This window comes from Grus americana, chromosome 15 (assembly GCF_028858705.1).
Source record: "Grus americana isolate bGruAme1 chromosome 15, bGruAme1.mat, whole genome shotgun sequence".
NCBI lineage: Eukaryota > Metazoa > Chordata > Aves > Gruiformes > Gruidae > Grus > Grus americana.
In genome coordinates, this window is record NC_072866.1 from 2123829 (window position 1) to 2142843 (window position 19015).

The 19015-nt window shown below is 48.9% G+C and overlaps 1 protein-coding gene across 11 annotated transcripts; it reads left to right on the forward strand.

The window, feature by feature from the left end:
• The first annotated feature begins 385 nt into the window (after positions 1-385).
• Positions 386-17790, forward strand: ANKS3 (ankyrin repeat and sterile alpha motif domain containing 3). Of its 11 annotated transcripts, none has more exons than XM_054842978.1 (18): positions 386-434; positions 3840-3940; positions 4082-4257; positions 4600-4798; positions 5005-5126; positions 5870-5951; positions 6585-6720; positions 7032-7190; positions 8009-8134; positions 8793-8908; positions 10858-11025; positions 11603-11727; positions 11988-12129; positions 12622-12794; positions 14047-14162; positions 15038-15121; positions 15616-15710; positions 15966-17790. In XM_054842978.1, the coding sequence occupies exons 3-17, from the start codon at positions 4088-4090 to the stop codon at positions 15696-15698; spliced, it is 2001 nt and encodes a 666-aa protein (XP_054698953.1). In that variant the 5' UTR covers positions 386-434; positions 3840-3940; positions 4082-4087; the 3' UTR covers positions 15699-15710; positions 15966-17790. The 11 variants fall into 11 exon arrangements, 8 of the variants coding, with proteins under 8 accessions (XP_054698953.1, XP_054698955.1, XP_054698956.1 ...); XM_054842980.1 differs by having other exon boundaries at positions 14047-14150; XM_054842976.1 differs by lacking the exon at positions 386-434 and adding an exon at positions 2695-3188 and having other exon boundaries at positions 14047-14132.
• Positions 17791-19015: the final 1225 nt, after the last annotated feature.

Consider the following 19015-nt stretch of genomic DNA (forward strand, 5'->3'; position numbering starts at 1 on the left):
CTCGCCTCAGCCCCTGTTTGGGGTCCTGTCAGCGGGGTAATGCGAACCGATGTGACTTATAAGATGAACAAAAAAACCAGGAGGGACCAGTCAGCAAGAACGCAGCTCTGAGACCTCCGCGATAGTCACTCCGCCCGCCCGTATCACTTCTGGTACTTTTTATTTTCCCCCGTACCTCAGCCACCGGTTCGGGTGCGCCCCGCCTGCTAGAACCGCCCGCCCTCCCGCGGAGCCCGAATGCGATTGGTTAACCTTCGCTCCGCCTCCTCACAGAGGAACCGTCTATTGGCTTGGCGCCTCGAAGGGCGGAGCTTCCTTTTTCGCCGCGGAGGCTCTTGGGTTTTGTAGTCTGGAGGCTCGGCCGGGCGGAGATTTCCCAGCATTCCTTGCGTGGGTGGGGCGACTTCCGGTGGCGGAGCTTACCGGGTGTGCAGGTGAGGGGCGGTGGGGCCTGTGGCGGGTTGGGCTGGTATTTGTGGAGAGGGATGGCTTTGGGCGGTCGGCTCATGGCCGGAGCGGTTCTAGTCCGTTAGCTGAGGTACGGGCCCGCGGCGGGGTAGGCCGGGGCACCCCGGCGGCGCGGGTTTCGCGCCGCCGGGGTGCCCCGGCCTACCCCGCCGCGGGGCTGAGACCGAGTTCTTAGAAAGACCTCGGGGGAACTGTTGCCCGGTGAGGTGCAGGCATAATATTTTGCTTTGAGACTTCTGGTAACAGCCGTGTAGCTACCGGTTTGACCGGCTACAACCGGGCTTACTCCACTTCAGGTGCATCGTTTTGTGACTGGAGTCTGCCCGGTACCGAGCCCTGGGGGCTGTGGTGTCCGGCTGCTGTGCCTTGTCTGGCATAGCCTCTATCCTGGGAAATGCGCTCCCTAACGTGGCTGTTGAAGTGCTTTTGTGCCTCAAATATTGTCTTTTGGGGAGCGTATTATGTACTTGAACGTGCCTGAGAGCGCCAGGCTTGTGGTAGAGATGAAGAGCTTGGTGTCTTTTCCACAGGCATACTATGATTGACCCTAGGGGTTGTGGTTCCTACAGCTGTAATGTGCGTGCCTGTCTCTGGTCAGTCAGCAGGCAACGGTCCCATGCAGACAAGATGTTCTGGGAGCACTTGTTGTTGTGGCTGAGCTGGTAACAACTATTTGTACTTATACAAGGATGTAACAAGGCTTCTTATTTCCCCCAATAGGTTGTTGCTGAGTTTAGTGGAGATAGAACTCAGTCAGGAGCATGTTATTAGCTAGATGGCTCAGTTGAAACTCCAGCAACCTCCACACTTGTGCTGTCTTGGGTGTCTTCTGTCTTTTGGGACAGAAGGACCCATGTGGGTGTTACCTGTGCTTGTGGAAGAGGTGGTGAGAGAATGAATGTAGCAGAGCCAGTGCAGCTTAATGGTGCCTGATGAGTGGTGATTAATGAGCAGTGTTGGATTTGTTCTGTGTTGGGGACTGGTTGTCTCTGTAGCTTCTCAAATTGCCTCCCATTTATTTTAGTATGACTCTTCTGTCACTCTTTCATCTACTGTTGCTTGTTTCTTAAGCTTAACCTCCAAAAACATACACTAAGGTGCTTTTTGCTACAGTTCGTATACTAATTTTTTTATAGCGTATTTCTTTTTTCCTACCTTCTGGTTTTCTCAACTGCTCAGACAATAAATTCTCTGAATCCAGGACAGTGTGGTGTTTGCTACCTGCTCTGAGTCCCAGCACAGTAGAGTTCTGATCCTGATAATTATCTTTAATCCATCAACATCTAGCTGTTTGATAGTAACAGTCTTGTGGGGCTGAGGAAGGTCTCTAACAAATGTCAACTTAATTGCTCTGCCCCAAAGCATGAACAGCCTGTCAATGTGCAGGAGATGTTTGTCTAGCTTATTGTTAGCAACCAAACCTCTGCTGGTAATCCATCCTAGTACGCTTGGTTTTCCTCTTACAAGGATTTTTGTGGTCTTTAACCAAAATCTTCCGTGCTACACCTTAAGCCTGTTATGTTCTGTCATATTCACCATGGCCACAAGGAACAGATTATTTCTGTCCTCCTCTCTGCAGCAACCGTTTATGTATTTGAAAGCTGTTATCGCATGTCCCCTCCAGGCATCTCCTCTTTAGTCCAGACAACCCTGATTTCATTTCACCCAGTCTTTTCATTTCAATCCTTAGGGCTCTGATTGCTTTTATTGTTCTCCTGTAGATTCTATTCAGCTGTCCTCTGTATTTTTCCCAGGTGCTTGCACAGCTGACATCATGCTCCAGTTCAGGCTGGGGTGAAATCTCAGAGTTTAAAAAAAACCAAACCACATCTGAACGTGCTTCTACAAGCTGTCCTGGATTTTACCCTCTTTAATTGTGAATATGCCTTTTTGCCTTCCAGGGGCAGCTTTAATCTGTTGTAGTGAGAAACACTCCTACTTCATCCCCTTATGATCCACACAAATCCAATTATATCTCTTTGCATTTCAGTTGTGAGTTATTCAGTTCTTTCATTTGTGTTCTGCCCTGCATATTCTTGCCTGAGGCCTCTGGGTTGCCGGTGTAATACAAATTGCTACTATTAGGTAAAATAGGTGCTTTTTGCAGATATCTTAAGAAAGGAATCATTTATTACCAGTGCATGCTGATTAGGTAGAATGGATGGTGCTTTTGTAGTCTTAACAAACAGGAGGAGGAGTAGAAAAAAGCAAGGTGTGGGAGAAAGGATCCAGATGGGGAGTGAAGAGGTAGGAATTAAAGGCGTTTTGCTTATGCTATAAGAAAAGGGGCTGCTGCTTGCAAGACAAAGACTCCCAATCCTTTAGAAAGTGTAAGGGTGGTTTGAAATGTTACAACTGAGGCAATCTAAAGAGCAACTGCTGCTGAAAAGCATGTTCCTGCTCTCTTTTATGCTTCACCAATGCCAAATTTGGCATTTGCATGACCCCTGAATGAATCAGTCTAAGGAATTAAACTCGCCAGAAATTATCAGGAAAAAGAAAGAAGACTGTCTGCTGGCTTAGCTGCCCAACATAATACATAGTGGGGCTAGGCAAACCTTGGAAGTGCTGCATGGTGGGCGATGAGACTGTGGGGAGGGGACCACGCTTCCCATTGGATTGACTTGGATGTAGCCTGACACTGCAGCTGAAGACCTCAGATGATAGATGCAGCTGTGTCGAACAGGTTTTTATGAAGTGCCAAACAAGAACAGTCTCCTGTGAGTGGTTAAAATGATTAATATGCAATTGCTCCCTAAGGCTAGGGATGGGAAGTAAACCTTTCAGACAGTCATGAAACTGTACTAGCTTTGTAATTAAGTTACTGTCTGCAGGACGGCGGACATGCTCAGATAATGAATGGACAGGTGCACTGCTGCTCGAAGTGTTTCAGCAATTTCCAAGATTCACAGAGACAGGACTGGGCTGCTTCTGAAGTGCTGAAACAATAAATGGTAGAAACAGTCTGCTTACAACCTGATGATGTAATGAAGTGCGCACCCTATTCAGGTGATATTAACTCCTTTTGAGAGCAGTGGACAGTTGTCATTATTAATGACCATGTCTTAATTTAAGCAGGGCCATCCTGTAATACAAGACAAATGAAGAAAGACTAGGAACATCTAACACATGAATTCTTAATTCTCTCGCTGAATTATAAAACATGCAGACCAAGAATTAGATCCTTTTGTATAATACTAAGTATGCTGTCAGCACTTCAGTAGTCATTTAATCTTCTCTTGACGAGGGTATCCAAAGCTGCCTTAGGCATATTTTGATTAGAAGGGGCGAAATAAAGCCAGTGCTTCTGAAGTCTTAAAATGAGATTTCAAAGGTGGGGTTTTTAGCATTATTGGCTTTTATTTTTCCAGTGAATTCAAATCCCAGAGTCCGCTGCAGCAAGAAAGAACTGCCAGCAAAAACTCCTCAGCAAGTCTTATTGCTTCAGGCTAAAGAGGCGATCAAAGTAGAGGTAGGAATTTGAAACACTATAACTCAGAGATGACCTCACCTTCCAAGCCCATGGCACCGTGGAGCTGTAGCACCGATGGGTGATGCCATGTTCTATAGAAAATGGAGATCTGCAGCTAAAAGTTCTGCTTTGGTTACTCAGGGCGGGATGTCGGAGCTGAGTGATGAAGCCAGTGAGTCGGAGCTGCTGAGCCGCAGTCTTTCCATGTGGCACGGGGTCGGTCAGATGATCTGTCGGGAAGAGCTGGACGTTCCCCTGGACTTGCATACGGCCTCCTCTGTCGGGCAGTATGAGGTGGTGCAGGAGTGTATTCAGCGGTAAGGAGAGGCTGGGGAAGGGCACAGGTGTATGGTTACTTACTGCCAGTTATGGTTTTTCATGGGCTGCTCTACATGTCGGTCTAACATTGCAACGGGGGCACATCACTAGAACTCCCAAAATGTTCTTAAGCACAAAGTTTCAAGGGAAAAGTCTGCTGATAATTTTTATCTCCATAGTGATTCGGTGGAAGTTTTCTTGAGCTGATAGGAGTTCCCATGCAGGCTTCAGTGCTAGAATTTCTTTTCAGCCTTTCGATACAGTGATGGTCGTAAGGAACCTACTGTGATCTGCAGCTCCAGGACAGTAGTTCAGCTGAAATTTTTTTCTCTGTTATTTAGTGGAGATCTGGATTTAAATAAGAGGAATTGTGGTGGCTGGACTCCGCTGATGTATGCCTCCTACATTGGCCACGACACCATTGTGCACCTGCTGCTGGAAGCAGGAGTGAACGTGAACATCCCCACACCAGAAGGGCAGACGCCGCTCATGCTGGCCTCCAGCTGTGGAAATGAAAGTGTTGCTTACTTTCTTCTACAGGTGGGTATCCCATAATAAATAGGTAAAGCCACACTACATGGTTTAGATTCTCCACTGGTTACAAACAAAGCATGCAATTTTACATTCTGTTGCAAGTTCAGCTTCCTGACAGGGATTTAAGCTCTTGGTGTCGCAGCACAGAGGGGCAGTGGCTAAGAGACCCAGCAGAGAGGGTGCAGTAAAGAACGTTCTCTGTTCTCTTGAAGCAAGGCGCAGAGCTGGAGATGAAGGACATTCATGGTTGGACCGCCTTATTTCACTGCACCAGCGCCGGACATCAGCAGATGGTCAAGTTCTTACTGGACAATGGTGCAAATGCCAACTGCAAGTAAGGAGGAATCTGTCATTTCATTTCTCAAAAGAAATTTCTTATTTTAGATGTGGAAGCAGCAATTAATTGGCTTATGAATGTGTTCAAACATGGACAGGGAGAAGATGCCTGCTTTTGTCTTTCCTCCTGTACCTTAGGAATCATGGCATGTTTTATTAGCTAACACAAGGACAGGTTACCTGTGAACTGAACACTGAAGTCTGCCTATGTTGTCACTGTTTATTTAAGATCAAGAGAAAGTAGATTTACTACTTGTTTAATTATGGGCTAAACTCTGAAAGTAAGCAGGTGCAACACCTTCTGAACTCAAGTGCACTTTGCAAGTCTTTCTATTGAATTTTCTATGTACTTGGAGTTCAGTTTGGGGTTTGGTTTTTTTTTGAAGTGTGCAGTGCATTCCCGTGCCTTGGGAACTGCCTGTATGTTTATGTGTATTGAATTGCCAGAGGTTAATGAGAGGTTCTTGCTTTGTTAGGTCCTGCAAAACTGATTTTGCTACTGAAAGGCACAACTGGAAGAGTAATCTGTTGCTGTGCAGCCAATAGAGTAACACTTACTGAATCTCCACTGGGAGTTTTACTGAGATAGACCAGAGCGCGGTAGAGCAGCCAATACACGATACAGTTTGTGATCAGCTGAGGGTAGAGGCTTGAGATGCCCTTGTAGGGTATGGCAAAGACTGCAGCATATTTCAGCTTTGATTATTCTAGTCTATGTGTGTGTGTTTGTTCTCTCTCCAGGGAGCCTGTGTATGGATATACGCCTCTGATGGAAGCAGCCGCTTCTGGCCATGAGATAATTGTTCAGTACCTTCTCAATCATGTAAGTGTCTAGACAGTTCTCTGTAAAGCTGAAAATCTGTGGTTCCAGCTCTTGGAGGGGAAGAACCACAAGTCTGACACCAGACTTTTTACAGTGCTACGTTTGATTCTTGATGACAGTCACCGAAGTCCCAGACTTCCCGGACTGTTCTCAAAGTATCAGCTTTCTGAAGTCTAGTACTCTGATTTTACGCTGGCCTTGCATGAATAGGAGTGACATCTAACTGTCCAGGTGTAACTGAATGATGACTGAATTAGAAAACAGATAATACAGTAATCTCCATATTGTTTACAGGCTTGCATGCTTGGGCTAGTGGGCATCTTCTACCTCCAGCTTACTTCCAGGAGGAGACAGCAATGTAAAACATTTTTCAGATAAAACAAACTACTTCCCCATGGCAATGCACAAGAGCCATATACCTGGGCTACTTGGCATTTGGGGATCAGAGAGGCTGTGGATAACTAGAAAGGCAACAAGGTGTTAGTGGAGCTTGAACTGTCTGTCAAAGGTTAGCTTGTATTTCTGATGGGCTTGGAGGAACTAAGATAATTCTTTGGCTCCTTTGAATTTTTGTATATAGTGCCTTCTGCTATGTACATTTTAAACATGGTTTTGTGGGGTTTTTTTCTCTAGGGAGTGAAGGTAGATGTCAGAGATAACACTGGAGCCACAGCACGGACACTGGCCATGAAGTATGGACATACAAAGATTGTGGGGCTGATAGATTTGCATGCAGCCCCAGTTCCCAAGGTCTTCTGCAGGGGTCCAGGTAACAGAGGCATTTTAGCTTGTTAATTTTAAGATAGAACCTGAAGAGAGGTGCTTGATATTTTGCAAGTATGTTACTATGTGTATGGGGTAGTACTAGCTGCTCTGTCCTGGAAATTCCGGCATTTCTGAGGGTGGAAGAGGCATGGATCCAGTTCTTTTGTCTGGTGGCCCTTTTCTGTCCTAGTTAAACTGTTCTGCCCTCCTCTTTTAACATTTCCTTTTTATTTTCCACCGCATTTATAGGACCAATAGCAAATAAAGTTGGTAAATGAATTACTGTGATGCTAACAATCTTTGTTTGAACTGCAGGGAAATATGAAGAGCTGAGTTCCTCAGATGAATCATGTTCTGCTCCCCAGAGACAGAGACCTGTTCGTAGGACCAAGGGTCCCAGCATCCATGATGGGCCCCAGGCGTTGGCTAAGATAACAGCAGTTGGAATCGGGGGAAAGAAGCAGTCTCACTATGGTGAGAATAGTTAGAGGCGTAATTGAGAGTCCTTTGAGGTCTCTGAGATGCTTTGCAGTATTTCTGTGCCAATATTTTCCTCTTTTGACTTGGGATTCATGCGTGGCTTGTACAGAAACAAAGATAGCGAACACCATCATACAAAGCTATCCAATCAAAATGAGATTATAAACCCCTTGCAACAGGCCAAGAGAAGGATCATCCCAGTGGTATGAGTTTTCTTGTGTGTGTGTGTCATAGCCATAGATGTTTCTCAGGCTGATGACCTCGTTGTCTAGAATAGCCAAGAATACGGACTTAAAAGCAGGTTCAAAGTTCGGTTCATTCTCTTCATACAGGCAGTGGCTGTATTGAAATGGTACACCTAGCTTCTGAAACAGTAGTGGGATGCTACTGGAGTTTTAATGCAGAGGGGTTGGCTCTGCAGGGTTTGCTTGGCTGGGGATGGATGGGACACAGCTGACACGTTGCTCTCTTAAGTAGATGTTTTTCCTTCTTTGATAATTTGGGTATGAAGAGGAGAGTAAATGCTGAAAGCTGCTACTTAAGGTGCATCTCTGCTATGAGGCTGTTTCCTCTGACTTTTTTTTCAATGCAACCATCTCAATCCAGTACAGCTGGTGTGTGTTGGTATGAGGGAGGCAGCAGGCATATGCATTTCTCAGTTTTTCTGTGTGCTTTTTAGAATGGAACCTGCTAGTTGACAGGACAGTCTCTTCTTTTGATTATTTTCAAATCCCTGAGTGGTGCTTTTTCCTGCTGGAGCCTCCCTGGTAACTTGCATCCTAATCTTTACTAGTTCTCCCTTTTGCACACAGAGCAGGTTCCTCCTCAGGGCTATGTTACCTTCAATGATGATGGCAGCTGTGAAGCAGACAATATCCGGAACAGGGATGTTACCTCTCCAATTAACGAGCAGGATGTGGAGAGCAGCAGCAGCAGGGGTAAGTCACTGTGTCAGAAAATAGCCTGGCTTGCAGTGCACACTAAGATGTTGAGGACTGGAGTACCTCTCACGAGGAAAGGCTGAGAGCACTGGGATGGTTTAGCCTACAGCAGAGAGAGCTCAGTGGGGATCTCATCAATTTGTACAAAGGGAGGGTGTAAAGAAGATGGAGCAAGGCTGTTTACAGTTGTATGCAGTGACAGGACAAGAGGTAATGGGCACAAACTGAAAGACAGGAAGTTCCCTCTGAACATAAGGAAATGTTTTATGGTTTTTTTTTTTACTGAGGGTGACTGCACACTGGGGCAGGGTGTCAGAGGTTGCGGGGTCTCTATCCTTGGAGATGTTCCTGGACATGGGCCTGGGCAGCCTGCTGTAGGTGACGCACTTTTCCACCCCGTAACCAAGAACCTCACAGAAACACACTCAGCCTTCCTGTTCTCTGTGGTACTAAACAGACTTGGATAACGATTAGTGCCTGGGATCAGACTGGGATATTTCTGTATCTTGTGTCATGAGTGCTGCATATGAAGCCTTGCTCTGGGTTTCTCCTTCCTTTACACCTCCAGCAGGTTTTGCTGGTAATTGTGTAGCAAAACCAGCACTGAGAGTAAGGAAGTTGAACCTCAAACTTTTTTTTTCATATTCCTTTCCAGAGGATAACGTTTTCTTCACCAACAACTTGGCAACCGTCAGGAGCAGCAGCAGCAGCAGTGAATGCCTGACCAAAGCCCTGGGGGTCAGCAGTGAAGGTTCCTTGGAAAGCAATGAGGTGGGGTTTTCAATTTTCTTTTCTCTGTCTTCAGCTTGGCCACTGCTGTCACCCTTCCACAGCCTGCTATGACTCTACCTCTGCAGGAGGCTGTAGTACCAGACTGGAGGAGGAAAGGTGGTATTACAGGGACAAGAAAACCAATTTCCATATTTGAAGAACATGGATTGGTGTGGTGGGTTGACCCTGGCTGGAGGCCAGGTGCCCACCAGAGCCGCTCTCTCACTCCCCTCATTCACTAGACAGGGGAGAAAGAGTATAACGAAATGCTTGTGGGTCGAGATAAGGACAGGGAGAGATCACTCACTAATTGTCGTCACGAGCAAAACAGACCAAACTTAGAGAGGGAATTCATCTAATTTATTACTAGGCAAAACAGAGTAGAGGAATGAGAAATGAAATCAACTCTTAAAACACCTCCCCCCACCCCTCCCATCTTCCCGGGCTCAACTTCACTCCCGGCTTCAACCTTCCCCCCCTCAGCGGCACAGGGGGACGGGGAATGGGGGTTACGGTCAGTTCATCTCACGGTGTTTCTGCTGCTCCTTCATCCTCAGGGGGAGGACTCCTCTCATCGTTCCCCTGCTCCAGCATGGAGTCCCTCTCACGGGGTGCAGACCTTCAGGAGCAAACTGCTCCAGCGTGGGGTCCCCCACGGGGTCACAAGTCCTGCCAGCAAACCTGCCCTGGCGTGGGCTCCCCTCTTCACAGGTCCACAGGTCCTGCCAGGAGCTTGCTCCAGCATGGGCTTCCCATGGGCCGCAGCCTCCTTCAGGTGCCTCCACCTGCTCCAGCGTGTGGTCCTCCATGGGCTGCAGGTGGAATCTCTACACCCCCTCATCCTTCCTCCACAGGCTGCAGGTGGAATCTCTACACCCCCTCATCCTTCCTCCATGGGCTGCAGGGGGACAGCCTGCTTCACCATGGCCTTCACCATGGGCTGCAGGGGGATCTCTGCTCCGGTGCCTGGAGCACCTCCTCCCCCTCCATCTGCACTGACCTTGGTGTCTGCAGAGTTTCTTACATCTTCTCACTCCTCTCTCCGGCTGCAAAAGCTCTAACTGTATTTTCCCTTCTTAAATATGTTATCACAGAGGCACTGATTGGCTTGGCCTTGGCCAGCAGCGGATCCATCTTAGAGCCGGCTGGCATTGGCTCTATCAGACACAGGGGAAGCTTCTAGCAGCTTCTCACAGAAGCCACCCCTGTAGCCCCCCCGCTACCAAAACCTTGCCACGCAAACCCAACACAATTGGCTTGTTTGATCTCTGGCTAGTAGCCAATCCTCAGTGTACATTCACTTTAGAACAGGTTGTTGATGGCTAGTCAGTAATTTAAGTTCTCCACAGCTTCTGAACTCTTTGTGGATTTCTAGCTAGGTGGTGGTCAAGAAAGGATGTGAGTTGCTAGAGCTGGGTCAGTCCTTGAGCTTGGTGAGATAGCAGGCAGTATGGTAAGATTCAGAGAAGCGCAGCAGTGCTGTATTGGCATTTCTGAGGTGTACAGAAAGGGGGAGAGGTTGGGGGTTACTCGGTGGTTCAAGTTGCAGCTCGCATGGTTCAAGACATAGCTCTGGGGCTGATGTATGGAAGGGTGATATAGCTGAACATGAGCAAAAGTCCTCTCTCTTGAGGAGCTTCTCAGGTGGGATCTCAGTATTGGCTCGGGGAGGATTCAGCGTTAGTCTTTGCTCTGGCACATTGCTTCCTAAGCTGGGATTGCAAGAGCCTGATACTGTTCCATGGAACCAAGCTGCTGTCTTGGGAGGGCCTTGACTCAGCCCTTCCTAATAAGGGCTTTGCTAGTCTCTGCCTGTGTTTGTGGACCGCTACCTGGGTTTAGAGCTTAGGACTTGTAGGAGTCAGCACTTGTTAGCTCTGGTGATCCTGGCATCTTTGTATGATCATCCTTGACCTTTACTTTTTGTGGGTTTTCTCTTTCTTTTTCAGGATTCTGACCATGCAAACAGTCCCCCTAGTCGGAAACAAGCCAAGAGCTTTAAGATCAAGAATCGCTACAGCAACAGTGATAGCCAGTGGACCCACTGCCCAGGGAAAGCTGGGGGATCTAGCCAGCACCTAATCCTTCCTGAGCCCCCTGCCTACACAGGGCCCCAGGTAACTGCGCACAGAAAGTTGTCTCTGAAGTAATGCAGCTCACATCACTGTATCAAGCTTGGGAGGCTGTTGCAAGGTTACCTAAGCTGCTTTCTTGGCCTTCTCAGATAAAAGGGAAGTTGTCACCAAAACACCTTTGATTCCAAACCTCTTGCCCAAACTTAAATGCTTGTGAAACAGCCATTTCTTGTACAAAGAACTGTCTGCTTAGGTGTTGCTGTTGCTCAGAGGGGTATTCCAGGCCCTCAGGCCTGTGGGTGTGCTGTCAAACATGTCTGGTGGGGGCTAGGGTAGATGTTGGTGTGTCTTTCTTCTCTGCATTTGTTACAAGAGGCAATGCCTGCAGCAGACAGGCCAGTCCTGTTGTGTGATTATGGAGAAGGGACAGTTAACCAGGGGAAGTCATGACTGCTGCTAGAACCCGGGAAGGCATAACAGTAACATGAGGAAGCAGATGCTTATGATGAAGAGGCATGGCAATGCTTTTGTTTGGGAGGGTATAAATAAGTTTGGGTTTGGGGTTTGTGTTTTGTTTTTGTTTTGTTTTTGGTTTTTTTTTTTTGTTGATGGGCTGCAGGACCTGGCAACATTCCTTGAGCAGATTGGATGCCTGAAGTATCTCCAAGTGTTTGAGGAGCAAGATGTCGACCTCCGGATCTTCCTGACCCTCACAGAGAGTGACCTGAAGGAAATAGGCATCACGTGAGTGTCTGTAATGTAGTTCTCATCTTTCCCCTTACAAACCATGCGCACAACCTGGTCAGGAAAGTTTAGCTTTAGTGAATGCTTTTCTGTTCTGGCTGTCTCCCACACAATTTTGATGTCCCCTAGTTCTTGGCTGCAACAGGCTCCTGTTTTTGGAGCTGCCTTGGAGGAATCAGGAGACTGCAGAGGTCCTCATGAGGGCCTAGGGACGGGTGGTGCAGTGTTTGATCCCTGATAGTTTGCCCTTTTCCAACCAGTCTCTTTGGACCCAAGAGGAAGATGACTTCTGCCATTGCCCGATGGCACAGCAACGCTCGGCCGCCCAGTGATGCCCTGGAGCTGGCCTATGCTGATCGGCTGGAGGCTGAGATGCAGGAGTTGGCCATTCAGCTACACAAGGTAAGAAGTCAGCCATGAGCTGCTCAATGCCTTATCACACTGCAACAAGTGATCAGAAGCCTATTTTTGTGTTGTGCCTCTAATGGCGTGGGGTGAAGGAAAAGACATAATTTTCAGTGGACACACTTGATCTCAGGTAGATGAGGTAACACCATAAGTGTGGCTTATCCACTCCTCATCATCTGTGCTCCATGCTTGTGAAGCCTTTATGTCTCTGTTTCCCATCCACCTGAGAACTAAAAGGGTGAGAAGGAGGAATTGAATACCTACATTTTCAGCAGTGTCATTTTTATGGTGAAGTTGTGCAGCCATTAGTGAATGGACTTCTGTTGATTTGGGAAACTGGGCCTACTGAGTATCTTTGCAATAACGAGGAAGGGGGAACTGTAACTGTGGGGCTGGTCTTGGTTTGGTGTGGAGAGAAACATGCCTGCATGTGTGAGAGTGATATACAGCTTTCCCAGCCTAATACTCTGTTCTGCTCTGCTGTAGAGGTGTGAAGAGGTGGAGGTGATGAAGGGCCAGGTGTGCCAGGAGCAGAAGCTGCGTGCAGTGGCTGAGAGCTGTTTGATGGAGCGGGATGAGACCTGGAATGCTATCCAGTGCCAGCTCAGAGAGGCGCAGGCCATCACCAAGGATGCTGGAGTCCTACTGGATCAGATCAAGTAAGTCATTCCCAGGAAATAGCACTGAGGCTGCTGGGAAACGGGATTTGGAGTGTACAGAGATCAGAGGTCATACAGGTGATGCTTAGGTAAGGCAGGAGAGCTCACCAGGCATCTGAACACATTTTGGATCCTGCCTGGGTTCTGTAGTGGCAAGCCACAGCCACGTGAGCAGATGTGAATCCCTAATCAGATGCATGAGCTATAAATGGCCTGACTTTTCAGAGGTGCTGAGTGCTCCTGTTTCAACTACAAGGAGAAGGCTCTCGTCTCCTTTGGAACCAAAAGATGAAGTGCTTTGTGCTTACCTGAGGCCCAGTGACCAGGGTATAACCTGGTGATGGGGTGAATGCAGGAAGGAGTTTCTAACATTGCAAAGGACTTGCAATGTCTTGCCCTGACTAGTGAAGAATACTTTTCTTGCAACTTGGACACCTAACAGAAAAACCTGCCCTGTTCATTCACACCACTGCTTTTGAGTTCTGTCTTCCCCACATCCTAATATATCTTCTATTGCCTTTGTGGTGCTTTTCTCCCAGCCCCAGTTGGACTCCTGTCATGGGTGCTGTTCTGTCCACCGATAGAACAGATGCCTCCTTGAAGGTGGTGTTAATCCTACTGCTGCAGTTCCTGGCCCAGCAGGGAACAGAACCTGCTCACTACTAAGCCAGGGTGAACTGGGGTTGGCTTCCAGAGGACAGCAGAGCAATGCTCCCAGCTGCGAGGCGCAGAGCGCTTGTATTTTCCCCCTGGCTGAGAGCTGAGTCTTCTGGTAGAAGGGCCCTGCTATGTTCTGAGGATACATTGTTTGAACCAATGGTGTGATGATGTTAGCCAGAGAACTCTGTGTGCCTCTCTTGCTTTAACCTGATGCCTGTCCCGAGGTAGCTTCATTTGCTCATTAGAAACCTTGGATAAGGCTTGATTCTCGGATAAACCAGGCGCAGCCCCTGGCTTGGGCTTTCTCCTGCTTACGCCGCCCCCTCCTTCTCTTCTCCCCCCGCAGCTCCTCTGTGGACAGGGGCAGAGATTGCTGTGGAGATGGGGCACAGTGGAGAGCGCCCTGAGCTTTGTCTGGGGCACGTCTTCCTCTTCCTGGGAAGGAACAAGGAGCAGTTTGTAACCCAGGGCGTTAGATGCGGTCCCTCGGCACCCCAAGCAGGTACTTGCAGGATGTAGGAGTGCACAGACCGGCGTGTTGTTCCAAGAAGTGTCCCTGTGCACTTCTGACGGGCTTTGTCTTGTTTGGCAGATCCTGTCAAGCAGAGCTGTCCTCCCGGCTAACCCAAGAGCAGGCAGTCGGCAGAGTGCTGGACACAAAGGTGCAGCTGGGAACCGGTGAGAGCAGGCAGCCTGGTGAGCGTCCGGGTGAGGAAGAGCTTATCAAACTACAGAAATGGGTGCGAGGGGTGGGTAAACAGCAGGAGACCCCAGAGCAAGCCACGTGCTTGTCTTTCATTGCTGGAAGGATAAAGTTAGAAGTGATTTGGAAATGGATGAGCAGCCAAACCCTTAATTTTCGTGTAAAAATTCTTGCACTCGGGTATTTGTACTTTTAACTGCAGCAGAGTTTCTCAGCAACTTTTGATTCTTAGCAAGTGGGAAGTTTTGGGGTCTGGCAGGCGTTTGTGGCTAAAAAAGCAAAGCTGTAGCAGAGGCACCCAGTAGCAGTCCTGCTTCACGGGCCTGTGGCTGCCTTGTCCTGCGCTGCAGCGTGTGGGCACTTCAGGTGTGTTACCCCACTGTGTGCTACAGCAAGATCTGAATCGAAGCCGTGGTTGGTTCCCCAACCCAGTCTGGGGGATTGTGCTGTTCCGTCCGTGGCGGAAACTGCTCTATGTGGCTGGGCAGGCTTGGCCCACCAGCTCCTTATCACAAGGAGTTAGCAAGTGATCCTGCTGCCCGTGACGTGCTTCCAGAGACGTGCTCTTTGCTGCTTGTGTTTTAAAAGTGAGGCGAGTAGAGATCCTGTTGATTTCTGTCCACTGCACTTAATCTCTCTGAGATTCTCCTAATGTACGACCCAGCCAGTACAAAAAATAATAAATTCCTAAGTGGCAGAACTGCCAGAAAAACCCCTCAGTTTGTCACAAGCAGTTCCAGCTCTCTTCCCGTGTGACTGAGAACCCCAAACTGGAGTAGGCTTTGGGTATGGACACTTCACAGCAACGCCAAACCCTTGTCTCTGCTCTGTCACAGAGAGCATGCAGATTGATTAAATGTGTGGTTCCTCTTTCTTGCAGTGCTGGAAGGATGGCCACCTTCTTTGAAGTCTCTGAGCTTGCCTGAGCTGTCAGCTGTCCTAGAGGAGTGTGTGGGAGAAATGGGTAAGGTGGGGGAGGCCTCTGGCCACGTGAAGTGACGGTTGTGCTGGAGGGGAGGCATGGCTGGGCAGGTTTTTGATGATTTGGCAGGACCTAACAATCCCCCCTCATGCAGGGAAATCTCCAGGCTCTGAAGTTGGTGCTACCGTTTTCTTGCGCTTAATTTCACTGCATATCGTGGGCTCTGCCTCATCCTCTGCTGACAGGTCCAGGCTGAGAGAAAGGGGGTATGTGCCCCCCCTGCACCTCTCCTGCTCAGAGATCAGAGCTGCTCGTGAAGTGGTTCCCAAAGCCTGTGTCCTGTTCTACCGATGACAGGAACTTATCCCGGCATCAGGCAGTCAGAGTAGGCACGCTCCTGTTCTCAGGGGAGAAGGCAGCATGGAGGCGGGAAAAGAGTGGTGGAATGCAGACTGCAGCCTGGTCTTTGCTGCTTGCTGGCCTATTGCTAACACTTGATTAATTGATTTTTTTTTTTCCTTTTGGTTTTTCCTCAGGAAAAGCTCTGCAGACTGTGACTCAAAACCTCCAAAGGCTCCAAGCCCCAGGGCAGAGCGGGCAGAGCTGGCTAGAGCCGTAACAAAGCAGGAGGGTGAGTGGGGACTGGTGACTGGTGACGGCCACAGAGGGCTGTGGCATTGAGGGGAAATCATTCCTCGCAGCGACTAAGAACCATCTGCTGCCTGTTCCCTGTGCTCGCTCATAGCCTGCACGCTGCGGCTCTGCTCTAACTGGTCCTTGTGTGCCCTCTGATTGGTTTTCCCTTTGGGAAATCCCTAGTCCCCTTGTCCCTCTGCCCCACTGAAAGGGTGACTGTCCTGTTGGGTTTTTTCCCTGGTGGCTGCAGGAATACTGACGTCGGGTGACTGTTCCACCCGGAAGCTGAGTGTGCCTGGGAGAATGAGCGCAAGGGCCGTGCTGGCAGCGCTGCAGCTCTGCTGAGTGTCACGGCAGCTGGTGGATGCACGGAAGAAGGTCTGAGCCATCAGAGAATGTGCCTGGGAGAACAAGGGACAGCAGAAGACAACAACCCAGTGGCTCTTTGGCCCTGACTGTTGACTGGGTTCCCAGGATCATTGTTGTTCATACCAAAAGGTTAGGTTAAGAGAAGCACCAAGCCCAAAAGATTTATCTGCCTTAAGCTTCCTGCAGCCCTTGTCATTCAGGGCTGTGTGGTTGTTAGAAAGCTGCCAGTTACCCACAGCAATCAATTATCCTTTTCCATGTCCTGTCCTCCCCAAGGCCTCTGAGGCTTGCCCTGGCCCATCTATGCCGTGTGGATTCGTAGTTGCTCAGGAGCTGATCCAGAAAATGTATCTGAGGCAATAAGGCAGGCAGGTTTGTTGTGGGTGGGTACAGTGAGCGGAGTTTGTAATGTTTGGCTCATTGAGCTGCAGCGAAGCTCATACAGCCCTAGTCTGTAGCTGGAATGTCTGCCCTTCTGCTGTCCCAGATCTGTGGGACCTTCAGAACCTCTCCTCCAACCAGCCCACCCTGGTTCAGGTCAGATTCTTACTCCTGTCAGGAGTTGTTTGTGATCGTATTATTCAGTCACAAAGAATTTGTTTTTTGTGGTAAATGCTTTATGGCAGAGACTCTGTCTGGTTTGTCAGTGCCAAGATCCCAACGCTGACAGTGGTTGCAAGGCAGATGTTCCCCTGGAAGGACATGAGAGAGAAGGAAGAGCTTGAGACTGAGTCTCCCTGCCTCCGGCAGGCAGCGGAGTGCCAAGGCAGGCAGAACAAGAACTGAGGGATGGATCTGTCCCACGTGGGAGATGGGCAAAAGCAATCGCATCCCAGATGTAGCTGTGGTGCAAAGCTTTGGTTTCCAGGCTTTAGTGTTTGGAAATAGTTCTGCCAAGGCATTCTTGTGTTGGTGGGCACTTTCAAAGGGCAGACAAGTGGTGCAGGAAGAGGCTGCCTCCCTGGTGAGACTGCTCCCATCTCTTGGAGCTGGGCAAGCAGCCCTAAGGGCTCTGGTGACAGTTACATTGATGTAACATGGTTTCCAGTGACTGTTTCTGTGTGTTGCTGAGTCCTGGAGGTGGGGGAAAACCAAAACCTGAAGTCCGTGAGTGGCCTTGACAAGTCTGGAAGAGTGTTCACAGAAGAAAAAAAACCCACCCCAAAACAACCCAAAAACCCAAGTGAAAGGGCCTGGGAGCATCTGGAGAGCAAGGGAAGCCCTGGCTCAGCAACGCCTTCAGAGCTGGGTGGGCTGTGCAGGAGAGTGGGTGGCTGCAAGGAGATACTACTCAGACTTGGGTCTGGCTTTGCTGGATCATAAGAGTGGAAGAAAGATTTTTTTGGGGGGTAAGATGGTAAATCCAATAGATTCTAATGCTTGGCAGCCTGGGAAAAGGGGTTGGTGAGAGAGGCAGCAGTGTATGTATGAAGAAAAAAGAGAGCCCCACAGAAAAGGTGCTGCAGGAGCCCAGATGTAAAGTCTTAAAGGGGTGCTAGAGTAGCCCAAAAAGACATTGGGAAGAGGATTTTATCGAATAGCATTTCCTTGAGGAGGCAATCGCTTAAATGGAGGACTTTAAACAGCAGGCACTGCTGAAAGGGTGGCTGTGTGGGCAGCAGGGAGTCTGGTGCTACCCTAAGGCAAGCTGTCCGGATAAAATAGTATTTACTGACTTGGATAAAACAATAAAAACTGAAAACCTGTTTCTGGTGCGTGGATTTCTCTGGAGGGAGCTGGGGTTGTAGAATCACAAATAACCTCCCTGATTTATTTCAGGACAATCGGGAATACACCCAGTGCTTTCCCAGCTTCCTCTCCCAGGGGCTGGCATCGCTGAGGGGTCTGGGGCTGCCTTACCCACAGCTTCGCAGCCCTGCCCGGCTCCCGTCGGAGGTGACGCCCTTGCAGCGCTAGCTGGGTAGATGATGTGGGAATTCAGGTGGTGGGGCAGTGCCAGAACTGCGGAGGAAGAGCGTATGTGAGTAACTGAGTGTGTGCTCCTCTCGGGGTTCAGCTCTTTTCCTGCCTGGCTGGACACTTTAGCCCCCAGAAGGTCATAGCTGTGTGACAAAAGTTGTCTCTGCTAATTTAGGAATGAGTGTAGGCTTTTTTGAGTAGCATGCTGGGATTTTTGCTGTCAGGAGGGAGTAGTGATGTGCCCGGCTCTGGTGGTGTGAGATTGCTGTGAGCTGTCGGTGTGAGCAGACCCTCAGCCAGCCTCTGATCTGTCACTAGACAGGTGGCCAGGGGACAGCGTTCAGCAGCTATCACAAAATTTTTAAATAGGACAACATAAAAAAATCTTTTTCTGGTCAATGCTAAAGCTCTTGGGTGTATTTCAACACAAATTAAGCTGAGTTGGGGTGTGGACTGGTGGGAGTGGAGCAGAGTCCCTCTCAGATCTCTGTCGAACAGAGGAGAATCCAGACAGCAGCGCCACTCCTGTCCAGAACTACCTGCTCCTTCCGTGTGTGTGACAGCTCTGCTGGCCTGGGATTTGGGTCACTTTGTATTAGTTATCACCATCATAAGTGTTTTATTTTGCAACTTTTCTCTTTGTGTAAGCTGTAATGTAATCTGAGGCTGGGAACATGGTGCTACGTCGAGCCAGGGGCTCTGGGTACCTGTTCAGTACCCCTGTAACCAGCAGCATGTGCGCTCAAGTGCAAACCAGTACCCTCACGTATGCAGCCCGGGAGCTGTTTTCCTCCCTCAGAGCAGACAGAAGCAGCATGCTCTGCTTGCTGAAAAATAAATGTTTATTTACATCTGAAAAGAAAGTTAATGTGTAAAATGGTCTCGCAGGGGTTACATCAATCCAGGAAAACTGCATGACTCTCCAGCCTTGAACCCAGCTGCAGCTGAGCCTTTCTGTGCTCAAGCCAGCCCTCCTTGAGATGCCTCATCTGCCAGAGGCTCTCCTCCCCC

Bases quoted from the DNA above. Each gene is read 5' to 3' on its own strand.
- ANKS3 (XM_054842973.1), top strand. From the start codon at position 3,161: ATGAAGTGCCAAACAAGAACAGTCTCCT. The intron at 4,799-5,004 runs GTGGGTATCCCA...GTTCTCTTGAAG, and splicing joins TTGCTTACTTTCTTCTACAG to CAAGGCGCAGAGCTGGAGAT. The intron at 15,122-15,615 runs GTAAGGTGGGGG...GTTTTTCCTCAG, and splicing joins GGAGTGTGTGGGAGAAATGG to GAAAAGCTCTGCAGACTGTG.